The following is a 20,150-nucleotide window of genomic DNA, read 5'->3' on the forward strand; positions in this document are numbered from 1 at the left end:
AGCAGGAAACACCATCAGAGCACTCCTGACATATGGTTGTCAAGCCTCTGCTTAAAGACCTCCAAAGAAGGAGACTCCACCACACTCCTTGGCAGCAAATTCCACAGTCGAACAGCTCTTACTGTCAGGAAGTTCTTCCTAATGTTTAGGTGGAATCTTCTTTCTTGTAGTTTGGAACCATTGCTCCGTGTCCGCTTCTCTGGAGCAGCAGAAAACAACCTTTCTCCCTCCTCTATGTGACATCCTTTTATATATTTGAACATGGCTATCATATCACCCCTTAACCTCCTCTTCTCCAGGCTAAATATGCCCAGCTCCCTTAGCCATTCCTCATAAGGCATCGTTTCCAGGCCTTTGGCCATTTTGGTTCCCCTCCTCTGGACACGTTCCAGTTTGTCAGTGTCCTTCTTGAACTGTGGTGCCCAGAACTGGACACAGTACTCCAGGTGAGGTCTAACCAGAGCAGAATACAGTGGCACTATTACTTCCCTTGATCTAGATTCTATACTCCTATTGATGCAGCCCAGAATTGCATTGGCTTTTTTAGCTGCCGCGTCACACTGTTGGCTCAAGATGAAATGAGATGAAAGCAGCTGCAGTCCAACAACATCTGGGGACTCTAGATTGAAGAACGCTGGCACAAAGTGTGGCTCAACCCTTTCAATTCCTTTCTGTCTTTCAAAGGCAGGTACACCTCAGCCATTCACCTATGAAATGCACTTCCAATAGCATTTTGGACAGCCGGGTGTCAAGCTCAAACACAGAGGAATGCATACACTCCAACATTTCTCCAATGAAAATAGGGACGTCCCATTCCATAATGATAATTCATACCCCACACATCTTACTGGGTTGCCCCAGCCACTCTGGGCAGCTTCCAACGTATCATATTCTTTCCTCTATAGGACACACTTTTTCCCCTCCAAAAATTAAGGGGAAATGTGTGTGCGTCTTATGGAGCGAATACAGGCTCCTTGGCTTCAGCGATAGCAATGCAAACCCTCCGAAGCACAGAAGAAGTGCTTCCTCCGCGCTCCGGAAGCTTCGCGTTGCTTTCGCTGAAGCCTGGAGAGCAAGAGGGGTCGGTGCGCACCGACCCCTCTCGCTCTCCAGGCTTCAAGGATAGCTGCCTGAAGCCTTCGGAGCGCAGCGCAAATTCCCGCTGCGCTCCACAGGCTTCAGGTTCCCTTTGCTGAAGCCGGGAGAGCAAGACTCTCCTGGCTTCAGCAGAGAGGGAGAGCTGTGCAGTGTCCCTTCAGCCAAGCAGGAGGAGAAATGGAAGGGGCTCCATTTCTCCTGCCGCTTTGCTGAAGGGGCGCTGAGCAGAGAGGGGGAGATTTTTTTCTTCTTGTTCTCCCCCTCTAAAACAAGGTGCGTCCTATGGTCAGGTGCGTCCTATAGAGCAAAAAATACGGTATATAAAAACATGATAATATGTTAAACATTAAAAACAACCTTCCCTATACAGGATTGCCTTCAGACAGCTCAGGGCTGGGATAATTCCATACCCTCCAACATTTCTCCAATGAAAATAGGGACTTTCTAAGGAAAAGTGGGAAGTTCTGGGATCAAATCAGAAACTGGGACAGCTTCTCTAAACTGGGGGTGTCCTTGGAAAATAGGAACACTTGGAGAGTCTGGGAACACAACTTTTTTTTTACTCATTTTAGCAGTACACAAATTGTGAGAAGAAATACTGTGTTCTGTGCAGGTTTGAGAAGGTGAGTGAATCTTGTTTACCCAATATACCATTGCTGATTATTTTATCTATGCATAAGTACTTACGCATTGTCTTCTTGATATAGCTCAAAAAAATGGCAAGCGGCGAAGGGAGGTAGATGTTCTTTGAAAACACCCAATGCTACCTGGAGAGCTACTAGTGTGACATCATGCTATAAAAAGAAAATAAAGAATTCCTTACTACTCCCATGACAGAAGTGTGTTTGTGTATAGAGTACTTAGACACTGTTAGCTCTAAGCCGGGCCGGCCCACCCATGAGGCAAGGTGAGATGACTGCCTCAGGTGGCAAGTTGTACAGGGGCAGCAGGTAACAATGTCAATCTTTATTTCCCCTTTGTTCCTGAGGCAGATCTTCACTACATTTTGTGTCCACCTCAAGTGCCAAAATGTCTTGGGCCGGCCTTAAGTTCCAAGGATGCTGTATCAGACAAAGTCCTCCACTGTGGTCTATGACATGCAATGGATTTAATTGCAAAAGGACCCCTTTTACAAGATTACCCAAGCAAGAATTTAAAGAGAATGAAATGTGCAGCCCCGGGGATGTAGGACCTTGTTTCAGACATTTATTCAGTATTGTTTAAACATGTAGTTACTTCACATTTGTGCTTCATTCTGCATACATCCATTTGAAATAAAGTTTATGCTACTCACTCTTCTGCATATGAATCTAGGACTGTATACACATATTGTACATAAAATGTGTGTACTCCAGTCATGCAATTTATCTGCCCTAAAAAGGATTGCACAGGCAGGTCCTATGTATGAACAATGGAAAGGTAGAGTATGTCCCTGTGGGGTCTCCTTGATCTCTCAGGGGTTTTTATTGCCACCAGCCATGGAATTCTTCTGAGAGGCTATCTGAGTTGGGAGTAGGGGAAGTTGTTTTGCAGTTGTTCTGTTCCAACTTGGATGGTTGTTCCCAGAAGGTGGTGCTTTGGCAAGGTGGCTTGGGTGCTGTGGGGTTCTGCAGGCTTTGATTTCCCTTCCATTGTGTTTAACGTTTACAAGAAAGTACTGAGTAGGGTTATTAAGCATTTTGGAGTCAATACGCAACTCTGCTCCCTGAGGAGAGGAGGCACATGTCTATATCCAGCGCCAATAACAAAGTAAAACTTGACAATGTGAATTATGTAAGAACCTGTCATATTCATATTGAAAAATGAATGATTTGTGGTTTGGAATACAGAATGTGAGCGGTAACAGAATGGAGAAAGCCCTTTAGCAAATACATGCCAGCACTGAAACTGACAACATGTTACAAGACACTTGGGATCTCCCCTTTCTGCCCCAGAACATGACTCCAGAATCTAACTGAGATTTATTTATTTTTTGCATTATTGTTGTCTTTTAAGTTGTACTCATGAGACCTGGGGATGGCCTTGAGGTTGCCTTCAGTATCAGTGAGATGTTGCCTTAATCTTGTATATGTGTGAGATTTCCACTTCTGTTTTGCAGAAAGAGCACACCACACCTGACCTGGGTTGGAGGGCTCTGCAGGTTTCCTAGCCTCAAGCCTCCCCATATATTCCCAAGTACAATGTACTGTGTGGGGCCCAATCCGAATCAGGAGGGCAGGGTCACAGATCAGGGGCACAGCTGCTTTCCCTTCAAATTTAAAAGTGTTAGCTTTCAACCCAACATTTAAAATATGTGACGAACGTAATGTGAATTGAGTAGACAAATAGTGTTGCCAAACAGAAAGGGGAGCTAGAAAGGAGCAGGAAAATGTGAGCTATAGAAGGTTTGGTCAATTTAAAAAATGTTCATACGTACAGCTGAATACATTAACATTTTTCTTCCATCAGTAATTTGTGTCATCTGACGCAAAATATCTTCCAAAAGGAGACCTTAATGGTGATGAGAAAGAATACAAATGATGGTGAAACCAGTAAGCCATCCCAAGCCTTTCACTCCCCTTTATCACTGTGATGACTCCTCCCTGCTCCCCAAAAAGCTGGGACTGAGAACATCTAACTTTGTTGTTGTTGTTGTTTTCAAGGTGATATGGAATCCTAGCAATGCCCTCCAAACACAACCACTGTCACCAATAATAACGTGATCAATACATGTTGTAGAGCCTGGCTGTTTCCCCGGCAGAGGCTGGAAACCACAAAGGCGTTTGCTCATCACTCTCTGGATGGTGACGGGAGCAGCCTAGGCCCATGCTGGACGGGTGCAGAGGTAGGCATACACACATACATGTGCTTTTGCACACATGAGTCATGTGCCCCTTGAGGTATGTGTGTCCAACCCTCAGCGCAGCCCCTGAGGCAAAAAAATTAAAAAAATAGCTGCCCCCACTTAAGATAAACAAGGATACATGCATGTCATATTGAATTTTCCCTCCTTACCTCCTTGTAGTTGTGATTTTTCTACTCTTTTGTGTACCCCAAACATGGCATGTAAAGAAAAGGCCAAAAGCTTTCCCAATTCCTCCATGGCTTGATCATCAGCCCAGTCTGGTCGAGGCTGGTTATGGATTTTCTACAGTTGGGGAAAAAAGAAGGTTTTTTCCTTCCTGTGATCCAAGCCCTCCCCCCCCCTTCACAGTTACCTCTTCTCTTGTTTCATATCTATATTTAGGAAAACCCATTACATGCCACCTTTTGGTTTACATAAAGTTGCTCACAACCACCAACAAAAACCAGAGCCGATAAAAACATGTTATAATGAGAGGAGGCTGGGGCTGGATCTACACACAGTTAAAAAAAAAGGTGTCACATGTTTATAACACAGTTATAATGATATAGTTGACTGAGTGTAGCTGAGTCCTTGGTCTGAATAAATTTCTGTGGTTCTAAGATTAGAGTTAGACTAAATAGGTTTTTGGAGTCACCTCCCCAACCCTGTGACTCTGGTGTTTAAATAAAATGACTGCTAGAGTGGTCAGCCAAGATGGATGAGCTTAGCCTGATAGAGTCTCCTTTTTGGGAGAATGGGCCTTTCCATAACTAAAGAGGTGGCCCAGTACAGGTGATGTGTTTCCTGTGCCACAGAAACTAAGTAGCCGGAGCTCATTATGGGACATTTATTTCTTCCCTTTCCCCTTCCCTGGTGACATAGGAGCCAACTCCTAGAGGCCACAGTCCCTTCGGGTCCCCCAATAAAATATTTGAGGGGGGCAGGCCCAAAGTTGATAGGCATTGCCCCCAAATGGCGTGTGTATGCCACACCATGTGATTGATTACGGGGGTAGGGCTTACCTGCCCCCCATATTTTATTCAAGTTGGCACCCCTGGGTCTAAACAGTAGCTTGGACCACTCTGCAGTTTCTGTTGCTATGGTGACACAAGCAGTATTGAAAACAGGGCCGCTAATCACACTGGTGGAGGAAGAGGGGTGTGGGGGGAGCGCACGCCCCCGGGGCGCATGCTAGCCGCGCACCCACTTGCTCTCCGCCCCCCGGTGCCGGAGCATGAAGCTCCGCCATTGGCTAATCATTGTTCCACATGAAGTGCTCTCATTTGCCTTTGGTTGCCAGATCTTGTTCTAACCTATTATTTTGTTGTTGTTATTGGAGCCGGATGAGTGATAAAGTTTTCTTAGAAATACCTGAACAACTAAAGCATCGTATGCCTTCCAGAGTTTGAGACTTTTATAATCCAGAATCGTCGGCAAGTCGTATCCCATGTTAGCTGCCATTTTACCTAGAAATCCCTGAAAGAGAAAGAGCAGAAGGATCAATAAATCACTGAGTGCGAATGGGTACGCAGGGATCAATAGCGCCTGTTCCTGCGGGGATTGGCATCTTATGATTTGGCAAAGTTTAGCCCTGTCCTTTAATACTGTACAGGCTTTTCAAGAATAAAAAGATCAGTTTCTTCACTTCCCAGATGATGGGAAGGGAGCAAATTGGGGGCCCTTTCCCGTCATTCCGACCTGCCACTCAAAGAAAGCGGAAGGGACCCTTCATTCCCTTCTGGTATTCAGAAGGGAAGGGGTTAAGCACACTGACATTGGACCCTGCAAATCTGGAAGTGCTCTTGTCTTCCCTGCCAAAACAACAAGACCATGGGTAGGCAAGCTAAGGCCTGGGGGCTGGATCCGGCCCTATCGCCTTCTAAATCCAGCCCGCGGACGGTCCGGGAATCAGCATGTTTTTACATGAGTAGAATGTGTCCTTTTATTTAAAATGCACCTCTGGGTTATTTGTGGGGCATAGGAATTCCTTCATCCCCCCTTCCAAATATAGTCTGGCTCCCCACAAGGTCTGAGGGACAGTGGACTACCCCCCTGCTGAAAAAGTTTGCTGACCCCTGAACATGACAATCTGTCTAGACATCTTTCCCTTTTGGGAAAATTTATTTTCTGTTTATTTTGCAAGCGAGAACAACAGAAATAAAACACTTCAAAGCTACATATGCAAGTACATGTGTTGCATTTTCAGATAGAGATAGAGTTTCCCTATTGGTCAGTTGATACATCTCTTGTTTTAAGTAGCCTAGAGGAGCACTTGCACAACTAATTTTTTTAAAAAATGACCTGGAAGAAAACAGCGGCGACAAATTTGTCATGAGCAAACAGGTTTATAGTCTGGCGCCACGACGGTTTGGCTGTCAAATCAGACATTTGCTGCACATTCCTCGGAAGGTCTACTCAAAAGTAAGACCCATTGATGTCAGTGGGACTGCCTTGCAGGGACTGCAGCCTTAAAGTTATCACCTCTCCCTTTCTTACCATGTGTTTTTTTATTCCTCCCCCGACTGTTGCGGATTCAAACGTTTCCTTTAGAAGTTGGTCATATTTCGGACATTTGGCTTTGACAGGAAAATACAACAACTAAAATAAGAACAAATAAATAAAATGTATTAACTAACTACAAAGGCCTCCTGATGGTGTCTCCTGCCTGTGCATAATCCATGTGTCCATCCTAAATTTGGATTATGATTAATAGTCTGAGGTTGTTTGCACACATTCAATACTTTGGCAGGCGGGAAAATGCTTAAAGCTTGATGCTGTTGAGACTCTTGAGGCTGGAGTCTGATTTCTGTTGCATTACACCTCCAACCCAGGATTACAGGTCTAAGCCTTCTATTTCTCTCTCTTAATATATAGATCTCAAACTCTCTTAATATATACCTGTCTACACCTTGAATAGGTCTGTGTTCTCTCTGTTAATGTGTGTGTGCGTGCCTGCATATACCGTATTTTTCGCCCTATAGGACGCACTTTTTCCCCTCCAAAAATGAAGGGGAAATCTGGGTGCGTCCTATGGGGCGAATGCAGGCTTTCGCTGAAGCTTGGAGAGCGAGAGGGGTCGGTGCGCACCGACTCCTCTTGCTCTCCAGGCTTCAGGAACACATCCGCAGCCTAGGCAGCCCTGAAAGCAGAGCTCCCGACGCTTCGGGAACACATCCGCAGGGCTCCCTACGCTGCGGATAGCAGCCTGCCGCCCGGCGCAAGGGGCGCCTTGAAGCAGAGCGCCCCGCGCACCGGACAGACATCGGCCAGCCCCACAAGCTCAGGGGACAGCAAGGAGGCGCAGTGCCGCCATCCCGCTGTTCCTCGACCTGGTTCGGTTTCCCCGACCTGCTTTTGGGGGGGGGAAATAAAGGGAAAAAAATTTCCCTTTATTTTCCCCAAAAAAACTAGGTGCGTCCTATGGGACAGAGCGTCCTATGGGATGAAAAATACGGTTTATATTCTCTTTTAGGTTACCATGGATTCAGCTGGAATGGTAAAGAAAAAGTGATTTGTATGTGTTGTATGTGCGATATAATATTGTGCCACCAGGAGGCGACATGGAGTCCTGTTTTTCTCTACCTGTTTTCCCTGTTTAAATTGACCACACTTTAAACTGAAACGCTTCTTTGATGTGTCTGGATCCAGCCCATGTTTTCATTGCACAGGGAGCAGGAAAGGTTAAAAATACCACACGCTTTCTTGCCTTGTCATCTGAACGTGGCACAGTATGAACTGGAATTGGTTGCCAAAGGATCTTTTTGTTCCAGATTTGGTTTCCTTTAGGAGGAAAGAGTCCGGCCAGATTGGCTTGAGCGCTCATAATGGTTCGATCAGTATCTGTACTTCGGACATAAATCTAGAGAGCGGAAAAAAGGAAAAGTGTAGTTATAGGATAGTGTTGGTTTTTTTTTTGATCCTACAACCGAAGGTATAATTCTACGTAAAGTTGATTTGAATCCCAGTAAAATACTCTCTTGGGGAGACTTGGACATTAAGCATATACCCCAAAGAGAAACAGAAGAAAGAACAACATTTGAGAATCATTGGTGAATATTTCTTCCCTTTTTCTGCCAGGAGCCATGAGGTAGATTTGACTGACAGGCCACCTGTTCCTGCGTGTTCACTCTGTTGTGAGGGCTGGCGAGTTCATGTGGGTATGTGAAAGTGTGAGTCGTGTCACTGGACTTCACAATTCATTTTCTCAGAATACAAACCATAGCAGTTCATAGCATGTGCCTTAAAATGTGGCGAGCATTGGAACCCAGTCCTTCTCCAGCTTTTCGTTTAGTCCAAGCCAGTGAAGAACCCCCTTCTCTTCCTCAATCACCAAATGCTGGGAAATGTCAATGATTTCTGGGGCTTATTCCCCAGTGTTGTTCTTATTTTTTTTGTTGTGAGTGTTATAATTTTAATTTATTCCCTGCCCTTCACCGTAAGGTCCCAGGGGACGTTACAATAATAATGGGGGTGGGTCAGAGAGGACCAAAGAAGAGGAGGACATGGGAAAAGAGAGAGAGGGGTCTTCACCTTCTTTCCTCTGCTGCCATGCTGATAACAGAGGAGGAAGCATGGAAACAGACATACTGTATTTTTTGCTCTAAAAGACTCACTTTTCCCCTCCTAAAAAGTAAGGGGAAATGTGGGTGCGTCTTATGGAGCGAATGCAGGCTGCGCAGCTATCCCAGAAGCCAGAACAGCAAGAGGGATTGCTGCTTTCACTGCACAGTGATCCCTCTTGCTGTTCTGGCTTCTGAGATTCAGAATATTTTTTTTCTTGTTTTCCTCCTCCAAAAACTAGGTGCGTCTTGTGGTCTGGTGCATCTTATAGAGCGAAAAATACGGTATTTGGCAGCAGTCCCTGGCACTGCTGCTGGACAAGGAGATTTGGGGCACACAGGGATCGCAACTGTGAGTAAGTTTAGAACCCCAAAGGGAAATCATTTGTCGTTCCCTCCACACACATTCTCCACTTCTGCTTGTATTTGCTTGTCCCGATCTAAAGAGCATGGGGGAAACTCACCTGTTATGTTTCCATAAATGTTACTGCTAAATGAACAGGGGGAAAGTCTCTTGTTAGCTCTGCCACTGCTGCTGGACAAGGAGATTTGGGGCACATGGGGATGGGAATTATGAGTAAAGTTGGGTAAATTTGAGTAAATAGGGGAAACCAATTCTCAGTTTCCCCTTGCCCTGAAGACACACATCCTCCACTTCTACTTGCAACTGCTTGTCCCAATCCAAAGTTCACCTGAAGTTTGACTCTAACGTTATGTTTGTATAAATGTTAACACTAAATGAACAGGGCTAAAGTCTCTTGTTAGTTCCAATACTTGCTTCCTTTGGCTTGTAGTCAGTACTTAAGAAGCCCTCATATCTCTTCCTTATGAATTGGCCCAATTCGTATTGCTGCTGCATTCCAAGCTGAGGGGAAAAGAAAAGAAAAGTAGGCATGTAAAACTGATTGATACATTTGGCTGCCCATTCCGAGGATAAAGACTTTGTGTATTCTAGGATGACAATGTTGATTGTACATTACAGCATCATGAAAAAGCTAAGCTCTGCTCTTTTTCACAAGTTCAGGACAACAGCAAGGTTAACACCTGTATTTAGATACTGTTAACTTAAAAAAAATAAATAAAACATTTGGAGTATATTTTGATTAATTAGTATCTTAATGAGCATGAAATAAATGTAAACATATGAAACAAAATATGCTTCCATTTCTAAGAGCAGCTATCAAACCTTCGTGAGTTGTGCGAATCCTTGTGGCCAAGCATCTTCCTTGACAACATTAGTGGGAAAAGATGAAAGGGGGCTTCTGTCGCCATGTCGGTAAACCTAGTAAAATGGTTCGGAGACCGTATTAGTTTTCAGAGAAACTAGAATTGTTTGCAATTTATCTGAATTAGACACTCACTTTCTTGCCATAGCTCAAAAAATCAATATGACTATTTAATGAGGACATGCTGCAGATCACCTGGATAAAAGTGATGGGTTTGGAAACCCCTGTTCTAGAGGTAACAGATTTACAAAATAAAAGGCTGTCAAGAATACAGTTCTGTGCTGCAAATTATAAGTAATAATTTACATGTAACTTTACTGGGGTTCATCCATAAAAAGGAAGCAAAGAAAGAATGAAACGTTTTCTTATACTCAAAATACATATAGTTTGCAAAATCAGCTCCCTGTCTCTTGAATTTATATTCAGGTTCAAGCAGAATATTCCATGCACTGTGTGTTCTTCACAAAGCTAGCCACTTTAAATTCAATTAAGCAAATGTTTGTTCAAGCTCTGGCGTATTTACTTACTTGTTTGATTTGACATTTTTATTCCCTGTCCTTCAGACAGTGCTTTTTTGTGTGATGGTACTCAGAAGTTCATGATCATCATCTCTCTCTGTCTGCTTCAGCCATTTTGTGCTGGCACCCACAACACTTTTTATCAAGAAATGAGTACCGCAACCTCATTTTTTACACCCCCTCTCAAAGCGCTGTGGTTTAGTATAGCCTTACTTTATCTGGTTCCTTTCCCCTTTTTTTGACTACAACTCCCATCATCCCTGAACTTGGGCCATGCTGGCTGGGTTTGATGGGAATTGCTGTCTAAAGTAGCAAGTTAGGGAAAGCTGGTTTAATATCTGCACATGTCTTCTCCATCCCTCTCTTCCTCCCATGGAACTGCAAGGAAAAAATCAGAAACATTTGCTTCCTTTTTCAACCTAGGCTTAAACTGAGAGTTACAGATTATGGTTTTGCTGAATGACCAAGAGTCATAAACCATGGGTTTGAAGTAAACTGTTAAGGGCAAAGCACGGTTAAAACCAGCCACCGTTCGCCTCAGTTTGGAAAAAAAAGATGAACTGCAGTTAGTCGAACATGGAAGTAAATGCTCCAGCTGTGATGGAGGAGGAAAGGGAATGGGGGAATTACAAACCCAATATTCATTCATGCAGTACTTAACCATAGTTTTGTATCACATCTGAATGCAGGCACCAGAAACACAGATACTGCAAGTCACTTTGCATGTTTTCATGCTCTGGTTGCCTCCAGGATAGACTATTACAATGCAGTGCACAAGGGTTGCCTCTGAAGACTGTGTGGAGATCGCTTCTCCAATATAATGCATTTTGTATGTGAGCTGGATAACTACATTGCAAAATTCAGAAAGATGTGAATTTACAAGGATAGCTGTTTTTCAGCTGCCATCATAGGAGCCAACTTCAGCCACCCCCCAATAAAATATTTGAGGGGGCTGCCCCCCCAAAGTTGCTGGGCATTGCCATTCAAATAGTGTGTGTGTGCGGTGTCATGTGATCGATTATGTGGGGTGGGGCTTATCTGGCCCCCCCCCCCAATATTTTATTCAAGTTGGCATCCCTGGTTCAGAAACTGAAATGAAAAATGAATTGAATTTTGCCCCAGTGACAACATAGAAATAAACTGGCTTTATATGCCTATTTGATCAGATCCACAATGTGTTCTGTGAAGGTGGTACACAATGCTGTAAAGGTAAAGGGACCCCTGACCATTAGGTCCAGTCGTGGCCGACTCTGGGGTTGCGGCGCTCATCTCACTTTACTGGCTGAGGGAGCTTCCGGGTCATGTGGCCAGCATGACTAAGCCGCTTCTGGCGAACCAGAGCAGCACACGGAAACACTGTTTACCTTCCCGCCGGAGCGGTACCTATTTATCTACTTGCACATGACGTGCTTTCGAACTGCTAGGTTTTCCTGCTTGGCAGGGGGTTGGACTCGATGGCCCTTGTGGTCTCTTCCAACTCTATGATTCTATGATTCTAAGTCCTAGGCTCTGTTGTTTAACCCACAGCGCCACCCGCGTCCCTACACAATGCTATGGCTGGGTGCTAATTGCCTCTCAAAACACTCCATTCTGTTTGTGAGCAAAGGAATTGGGGGACAATTTTACCAAGTTTCTCCTGGGGAAGGAAAATTCCTCCCAACGGTGTCTTGGGAAGGAGGGCTCAGCAGCAGCAACACCACCGCATTCATTTTCTCCTCACTTTCTTGGAGCAAATGCATTGGAAGCCTGGCCACCATTTTGCATGCTCTGCAATGCCCTGGACTGAACATCATTCCCAGGCATTGTGTAGGAAGAAAGAATTATGCAAAACGGCCTTCCTCCCTGCCTGCCCCCCCCAAAAGAGAGGGGATGAGAAAATAAAAATATCTGAAATCATCTTTGAAATAAGACTATTGCACCTCAGCTGTACAAAATGCACATTATTATTCGTGGAATCAGGCTATAGAAAGAGGAATTGCACAAATCTGCAATGTCAAGGTCATTGTTAGCAACAAAAAGAAGACGTCACGCTTACCAATGCAACATACTTCAGTTTCCTTCCTGTGATACTCGGGAGAAGCAAACCCAAGAACAGGATGAAGAAGTCGAAGCCACAGCTATTGAACCTGTGTAGCAGATGCATCACTGACCTCGTTGCTCCTGGCAGTAATTATGAATTGCCTAGTTAGTGAAGGTGGGAAGGGGAAAAGTTGTGTTTTATAAAGATCAAACCAAGGGGTGGAGACTCTCTCTAAATCTCTAAATCGGCTCTGGATCCATTCCAGTCCGGCTTCCACGCTGGTCATGGGACCGAGACGGCTCTGGTCGCCCTAACAGATGATCTCCGCAGGCAGCTGGATCGAGGCGGGTCGGGGCTGCTGATTCTTCTAGACCTGTCAGCAGCCTTTGACATGGTTGATCACGAACTCCTGGACCACCGCCTTGCCGCCGTGGGGATCCAGGGCACAGTCCTTCAATGGCTGCGCTCGTTTCTCTCTGGTCGGGGACAGAGGGTGGCGCTTGGGGGGGAATTGTCATCGCGCCACTCCTTGGTGTGTGGAGTGCCTCAGGGTGCGATACTCTCCCCGATGCTTTTTAACATCTTTATGCGCCCCCTCGCCCAGCTTGTACGGAGTTTTGGGCTGGGTTGCCATCAGTATGCCGATGACACCCAACTCTGTCTGTTGATGGATGGCCATCCTGACTCGGCCCCAGACACACTGACCAGATGTCTGGAAGCTGTGGCTGGATCGTTACGTGGGAGCCGGTTGAAGTTAAATCCTTCGAAGACAGAGGTCCTCTGGTTGGGACGGGACGATATGGGATTGAGGGGGCAACTCCCATCTCTTGCGGGGGTGCAATTAGTGCCAGCACCGTCCGTTAAGAGTTTGGGTGTAATCTTCGATACCTCCCTCTCTATGGAGGCGCAGATTACAGCTATAACAAAGGCGGCATTTTTTCATCTCCGCCAAGCTAAGCAGTTAGCCCCTTATCTCTCTCGCCCTGACCTAGCCACTGTGATCAATGCGACGGTCACCTCCAGACTGGATTATTGTAACTCGCTCTACGTGGGGCTGCCCTTGAGACTGACCCAGAAACTCCAGCGGGTACAGAATGCCGCGGCGAGACTCCTTATGGGGTCTTTGCTGCGAGATCACATTCATCCGGTACTATACCAGCTGCACTGGCTCCTGGTGGAGTACAGGAGCAGGTTTAAGGTGCTGGTTTTAACCTTTAAAGCCCTATACAGCCTAGGACCCTCGTACCTACGGGACCGCCTCTCCTGGTATGCCCCACAGAGGAACCTACGGTCTGCAAATAAAAACATCCTGAAGGTCCCAGGCCACAGAGAGGTTAGGTTGGCCTCAACTAGAGCCAGGGCTTTCTCGGCTGCAGCTCCAATCTGGTGGAATGCTCTGTCACAAGAGACTAGGGCCCTGCGGGACCTGACATCTTTCCGCAGGGCCTGCAAGACAGAGTTGTTCCACCAGGCCTTTGGTCAGGGCGCAGCCTGACTCCCTCCTCTGGCAACCTGCACAGAATTTTGCTTAACGGTTGCCATCAATTTGATTTTAATTAATTTTTATAATGAAATGTTTTTAGAATGTTGGATTATTTGATTGTTTGATTATTTGATTGTTGTTAGCCGCCCTGAGCCCGGCTTCGGCTGGGGAGGGCGGGATATAAATAAAATTATTATTATTATTATTATTATTATTATTATTATTATTATTATTATTTGATCTTAGAGTTTAACTTGATGGATACTGATTTATGTATTTTTGTAATATAGTCAAGGACTGAAAAGGAAATGCCAAATTGTGTAGGACTGGAGGACCACACTTGCCTGGAGGCTGTGCCCCATGGTTTTTCTCCAAAAGGAAAGACACTTAGGTCTCTGCTTATGGGCAGGGAACCAAAGATAATGGGGAGGTTGCAGTCTCAGACTTCCAGGAAGAACATCAGGCAGAGGAGGAGGGGTCAAATTCTGTAGGGCTGGAGGACCACACTCACCACCCAACAGATGCCCGGAGGCTGTGCCCTATGATTCTTCTCCAAAAGGAAGGACACTCTAGTCTCTGCTAATGGCTAGGCAGGCAGCAATACACCAGTGCTCTGCCATATTGGCTGTTCCTGGTTGCTAGTGCGCGTAATAAGTCATCCAGGACCGAGGTACAGATATGAAAGTGATGGGAGCAACCATAGACCAAGCGTATCGATAAGATATTCTGCATAGATAGCTATGCATAGAATCTCACAGTCTCACTTGAAGTATTCGCATGGGCAAATGATCATGGACATCAAGGTTCCACAGCATGGTCAGTCAAGGAGGACATCAGCACAACACAATACGCTTAGCTCCATAGATTAAGTGCTCATTGAACAAGAGAATGTTAAAAAGTTTATTGCCAAGGGGAAACAACCACCAGTGGGCCATAATGGCATTAACCCTTAGCAGAAATTGAACTCAGACATCTAAGCTGTCATGACTGCCTCCTATGGGAACCGCCTCTTCTCCTTCCGTGGTTCAGTTTGCATGCCATACATCCCTGCATAACCTAAACCACTGAATATTCCATTGTTACATCCATCAAAACTTATTTACACTGTTGAATTTATCTTAATGCTACCAGCGTTTCTAAGTATACACAACTTTCACCCAGATATTCAATAAACATTTTCCAATCTTCTTTAAACGTATGTTCTCTTGTTCTATATGTTAAGTCTGCTGGCTGCATATATTCCATCAGTTTAAGTTGCCGCTCTTCTTTGGTTGGGACCTCGCTCGTTTTCCATTTTTGGGCTAACAAAACATGAGTTGCAGTAGTGGCATACATAAATAACGTCTGGGAATCTGACACCTGGGAATTTCCATCTGAATTATCCCCAACAAAAAGGACTCTGGTTTTTTTTTTTGGGCAGGGGGAGTACTTTAAAACATTTTTTTCAGGTCATTATAAATTATTTCCCAGTACTCTTTTACCCATTTACAAGTCCACCACATATGATAGAACGCCCTGAGTTCTCCCTGGAAGGACAGATCCTGAAGCTGAGGCTCCAATACTTTGGCCACCTCATGAGAAGACTCCCTGGAAAAGACCCTGATGTTGGGAAAGATGGAGGGCACAAGGAGAAGGGGACGACAGAGGATGAGATGGTTGGACAGTGTTATCGAAGCTACCAGCATGAGTTTGACCAAACTGCAGGAGGCAGTGGAAGACAGGAGTGCCTGGAGTGCTCTGGTCCATGGGGTCACGAAAAGTCGGACACGACTAAACAACAACAATACCCTGAACCTCATTGCATCTCCAGATGTACTTCCACATATCTGTCCGGATTCTTCCAGCGTTAATCTCCATTGGATGTCCATGAGTTCTACTGTTAGGAGAGAGAGTGATGGAGAAACTGTTCCCTAGCCACTATATCTATGCAATGAATAATTTTATAAACTTCTCTCATGTTACCTCTCAGTCACCTTTTCGCTATACTAAAAACTTTCTTCAGAGGTGAGTCACTTGATTATTTTGGTTGCCCTATTCTGAACCCCTTCCAACTCTGCAATACCCTTTGTGAGGTGAAGTGACAGTACACAGTATTCAAAATGACTGGCCAAAATTCAAATTACAGCTAGTGGGAACTCCCGCCATTCTAAGCGGCTGTACTGGGGATTCCCCTACTGCCAAGCGCCCAGACCAGCGTTGCTCCCTGAGGCTCAGAGCCCACCACTAAGAGCATGGGTAGGCAAACTAAGGCCCGGGGGCAGGATCCGGCCCAATTGCGTTCTAAATCTGGCCCGCGGACGGTCCAGGAATCAGCGTGTTTTTACATGAGTAGAATGTGTCCTTTTATTTAAAATGCATCTCTGGGCTATTTGTGGGGCATAGGAAATCGTTCATTCCCCCCCCCTCCAAAATATAGTCTGGCTCCCTACAAGGTCTGAGGGACAGTAGACCGGCCCCCTGCTGACCCCTGACTAAGAGCCACAACTGCCACCCATCCCAGGACTGGGTAAGCAGCCATTATAAACACAAGGTCTTGTTCCTGATCATTCCCCACCAGTTCAGACCCCATAAGTATAAATGTGAAATTAAGATTTTTTTAATGCCAGCATACATCACTTTCAACTTGTTTACATTGAATTGCATTTTACATTTAATTGCCCACCCACTAAGTTTGGAGAGGTCCTTTTGAAGCTCTTTCACAATCTCTTTTGGGTTTAACAATCCTGAACATTTTAGTCTCCTTGGCAAACATTGCCACCTCACTTGGCAATCACATACCATCAGCCCTTGAAGTGTTTAAAGCTAAACCCCAAGCACAGTTATTATACGGGGCTCAGATCTGGACAGGCACTCACCTTGGATTTACAGAAGCTGTTCAATCTAAGTTCCTAAGGCAATTCCCCCCCGTTCCATCCTGTGTTCCAAATGCTTCATTGAACTTGGAGGCTAATCTCCCCTCTGTTGAATTACAGATTTGGCATAGGACATTTAATTATTGACTTTGGCTAAATTTAAACCCCACTGATCTACTACCCTTAGTATTGCAAGATAGCCATGAGAGTGCTTGGACTAAAATTGTCAACCAAAAGCTTTACTTTTCAGGTTTAACAACAGTTGTTAATACTGGGCTTCAGTAAACCAAATAATTTAATTAGACAGTGCCTATATGATATTGAGCGACAGAATAATTTGGCCACGATAAGGAAATTTTGTCCATGGTATGATTAATTTCTACCTAGGCATTCTGACATGTTGGCACCCTCTTTGCAAAATTTAACAGTTCCAAAATACAGACGCGCTTTCACTTTTGCAAGATTGAATATACTGCCTTCGGCTGTACTTGAGGGTCGATTTCAAAAAATTCCGCAGGAAAAACGCTTATGTCCATGTGGAGATGGCAGTATTGAGTCAGTGGCTCATGTGCTTCTGGCTTGCACTCTTCATAAAAATTTGAGGAGTGAGGTTATTACCCCTCTATTATTGTTGCTCAACCATTGCTACCGTGTCCTTTCTTTGAGCAGATCAAGATGATCACGTGACAGCAAAAACTGCAAGGTTTTTTTAGCAGGGGCAATTAGAATAAGATCTTTGATTATTGATGTAAACCTCCAAAATTTATTTTGTACAGTTAAGTTTTTACCTCTATCTTCAGTTTATTTTATTTTATTTTATTGCAATGGCTAGTGGCTGATGCAAATAAAGATTCTTCTGATCTTGCCACCTCACTGCTCACCCGTAACAATGCTGTTTAACAGATTCCTGATCCAGAGAGGACTTCTCCTCTTGTTGCATGATTGCTAAGCTTACTCAGGAGTAATTGGTGAGGTAGCTTGGCAAGAGCTTTTTTAAAAGGACATGGGCATCCATTACGGTCACAATCACAATCATGTTCCTTAGTTAATACAGGGCAACTAAGGACGGCAAGGATGTGGGTGGCACTGTGGGTTAAACCACAGAGCCTAGGACTTGCTGATCAGAAGGTTGGCGGTTCGAATCCCTGCGATGGGGTGAGCTCCCGTTGCTCGGTCCCTGCTCCTGCCAACCTAGCAGTTTGAAAGTACATAAATAGGTACCGCTCTGGCGGGAAGGTAAATGGGGTTTCCGTATGCTGCTCTGGTTCGCCAGAAGCGGCTTAGTCATGCTGGCCACATGACCCGGAAGCTGTACGCCGGCTCCCTTGGCCAATAAAGCGAGATGAGTGCCGCAACCCCAGAGTCGGCCATGACTGGACCTAATGGTCAGGGGTCCCTTTACCTTTCCCTTAAGGACGGCAAGACAGGAGCTGAGTGTGCCTGGTTGTTAGGGTGATAGAGGTTATAATATTTCTCTATATCTGTGGTGTTCATTTTAAATTACGTTAAAAGTCCATTTGCTGTTTGTGTTCATGGTTGCCTCCAACCTTTTACATGATTGTACTGTTCCCTGAGGCAAAGCAAGAGACCACCAGCTTCTGAGGTGATTTCTTAATTATTTATTCTTGGCTCATCAGACTTTCCCATTTGGCCCATGAAGCTGTTTTGGGCAAACCATAGCCACTCACCCTACGCCTGATGTCATGCAGGTGAGGGCAGGGCTTGCCTGCCCCTGAAAGCACCAGACAACCAGGCACCTTCCGCTGCCCAAGTCCATCACTTTAGGAGCAAGAGGGACCTTTAATTCAAATCACCAATCTCCTTTTGCTTGGTAAAGGTTCTCTCAAACCCTATTTGCCTTATAGGGTCCCCAGTTCCAGGTTTCTAGTACCTTAAACATTCTCCCAACTACTGGTATTCTGCTGCCACCATGTAAACACTAATATCTCTGACTGACTTTGCCACAGCAAATATGTTCTCAGATATGTTCTCTTGAACTGGAGCACCTTTGACTTGTTTGGATTAAGGTGCATGTGTCAAAGCTACGCCCCTTCAGAAAGGCAGAACCGCTGTGCCAAAATGATCTACACCTGCGGAGATCATGATACTGTTCGGTTCTACTCCCCCCTTTCCCCAAAAATCAGGTTGGGCAAGTTCTAGAAAGAAACCATAGGAACACAGGAAAAACACAGAAGAACAATGTTGTGTAGGTAAAGGGACCCCTGGACAGTTAAGTCCAGTCAAAGGCGACTATGGGGTGTGGTGCTCATCTCGCTTTCAGGCCGAGGGAGCTGGCATTTGCCCATAGACAGCTTTGCGGGTCACGTGGCCAGCAGGAGTAAACCACTTCTGGCACAACGGGACACCGCGACGGAAACCAGAGCGCCCAGAAATGCCGTTTACCTTCCCGCTGCAGGGGTACATGTTTATCTACTTGAACTGATGTGCTTTCGAACTGCTAGGTTGGCAGGAGCTGGAACAGAGCAATGGGAGCTCACCCCACCATGGGGATTCGAATCACCAATCTTCTGATCAGCAAGCCCAAGAGGCTCAGTGGTTTAGACCACAGCGCTGCCCACTCCCTTTAATGTCATAAGAGATGCCTGCTTCTTGGGAGGAAAGCAATGACCAACCTAGACAGCATCTTAAAAAGTAGAGACATCACCTTGCCAACAAAGGTCCGTATAGTTAAAGCTATGGTTTTCCCAGTAGTGATTTATGGAAGTGAGAGCTGGACCATGAAGAAGGCTGATCGCCGAAGAATTGATGCTTTTGAATTATGGTGCTGGAGGAGACTCTTGAGAGTCCCATGGACTGCAAGAAGATCAAACCTCTCCATTCTGAAGGAAATCAGCCCTGAGTGCTCACTGGAAGGACAGATCCTGAAGCTGAGGCTCCAATACTTTGGCCACCTCATGAGAAGAGAAGACTCCCTGGAAAAGACCCTGATGTTGGGAAAGATGGAGGGCACAAGGAGAAGGGGACGACAGAGGACGAGATGGTTGGATAGTGTCTTCGAAGCTACAAACATGAGTCTGAACAAACTGTGGGAGGCAGTGGAAGACAGAAGTGCCTGGCGTGCTCTGGTCCATGGGGTCACGAAGAGTCGGACACGACTAAACGACTAAACAACAACAACAACTTCCCTATAAAACATGAGTGGGGGGAAAGTGGAAATTCTGGAGTAAAGTTCTGTGGGAACATCTTCATTTGACCATAGTCTGATATTTTAAATAATGACATCTAGTGATTAACATGGTTTTTTTTTTTACAATCTGTTTCATCAGTTTGGAATGATTTGGAATAACCATTCACTATATACATTTGTTCTGCATGCTTTGCTTGCAGCCATTTTTTATGGCCTGATAACCACTGTTTCAGAAGAAGTCGGGAAATTATTTATAGAGCACAATATGATTTGATGAGCAGTTGTAGATCTTAACATGATTAACTGCCCTTTCATTGTTTAACCCATTACAGGTAAATGTACACAGTGTGTGTGTGTGTGTGTGTGTGTGTGTGTGTGTATACGTATCTACTGTTTGAGAACTCTAAAGGGAGGTGAAAGGG

At 45.1% G+C, this 20,150-nt stretch overlaps 1 protein-coding gene across 1 annotated transcript in view; it reads right to left on the reverse strand.

The window, feature by feature from the left end:
• LOC310746417 (prostatic acid phosphatase-like) overlaps window positions 1-20,150 on the reverse strand; it is a 38,009-nt gene that overhangs the window by 2,206 nt on the left and 15,653 nt on the right. Inside the window, exons 11-16 of the mRNA XM_083580132.1 lie at window positions 7,629-7,781; window positions 6,419-6,520; window positions 5,294-5,398; window positions 4,093-4,225; window positions 3,515-3,588; window positions 1,786-1,892 (exon numbers count right to left, since the gene is read on the reverse strand). Coding sequence (XP_083436258.1) covers window positions 1,786-1,892; window positions 3,515-3,588; window positions 4,093-4,225; window positions 5,294-5,398; window positions 6,419-6,520; window positions 7,629-7,781 — 674 coding nt within the window. The remainder of the gene's footprint in view (window positions 1-1,785; window positions 1,893-3,514; window positions 3,589-4,092; window positions 4,226-5,293; window positions 5,399-6,418; window positions 6,521-7,628; window positions 7,782-20,150) is intronic.

This window comes from Podarcis filfolensis (assembly GCF_964270895.1).
Source record: "Podarcis filfolensis genome assembly, chromosome: 12".
Classification (NCBI taxonomy): domain Eukaryota; kingdom Metazoa; phylum Chordata; class Lepidosauria; order Squamata; family Lacertidae; genus Podarcis; species Podarcis filfolensis.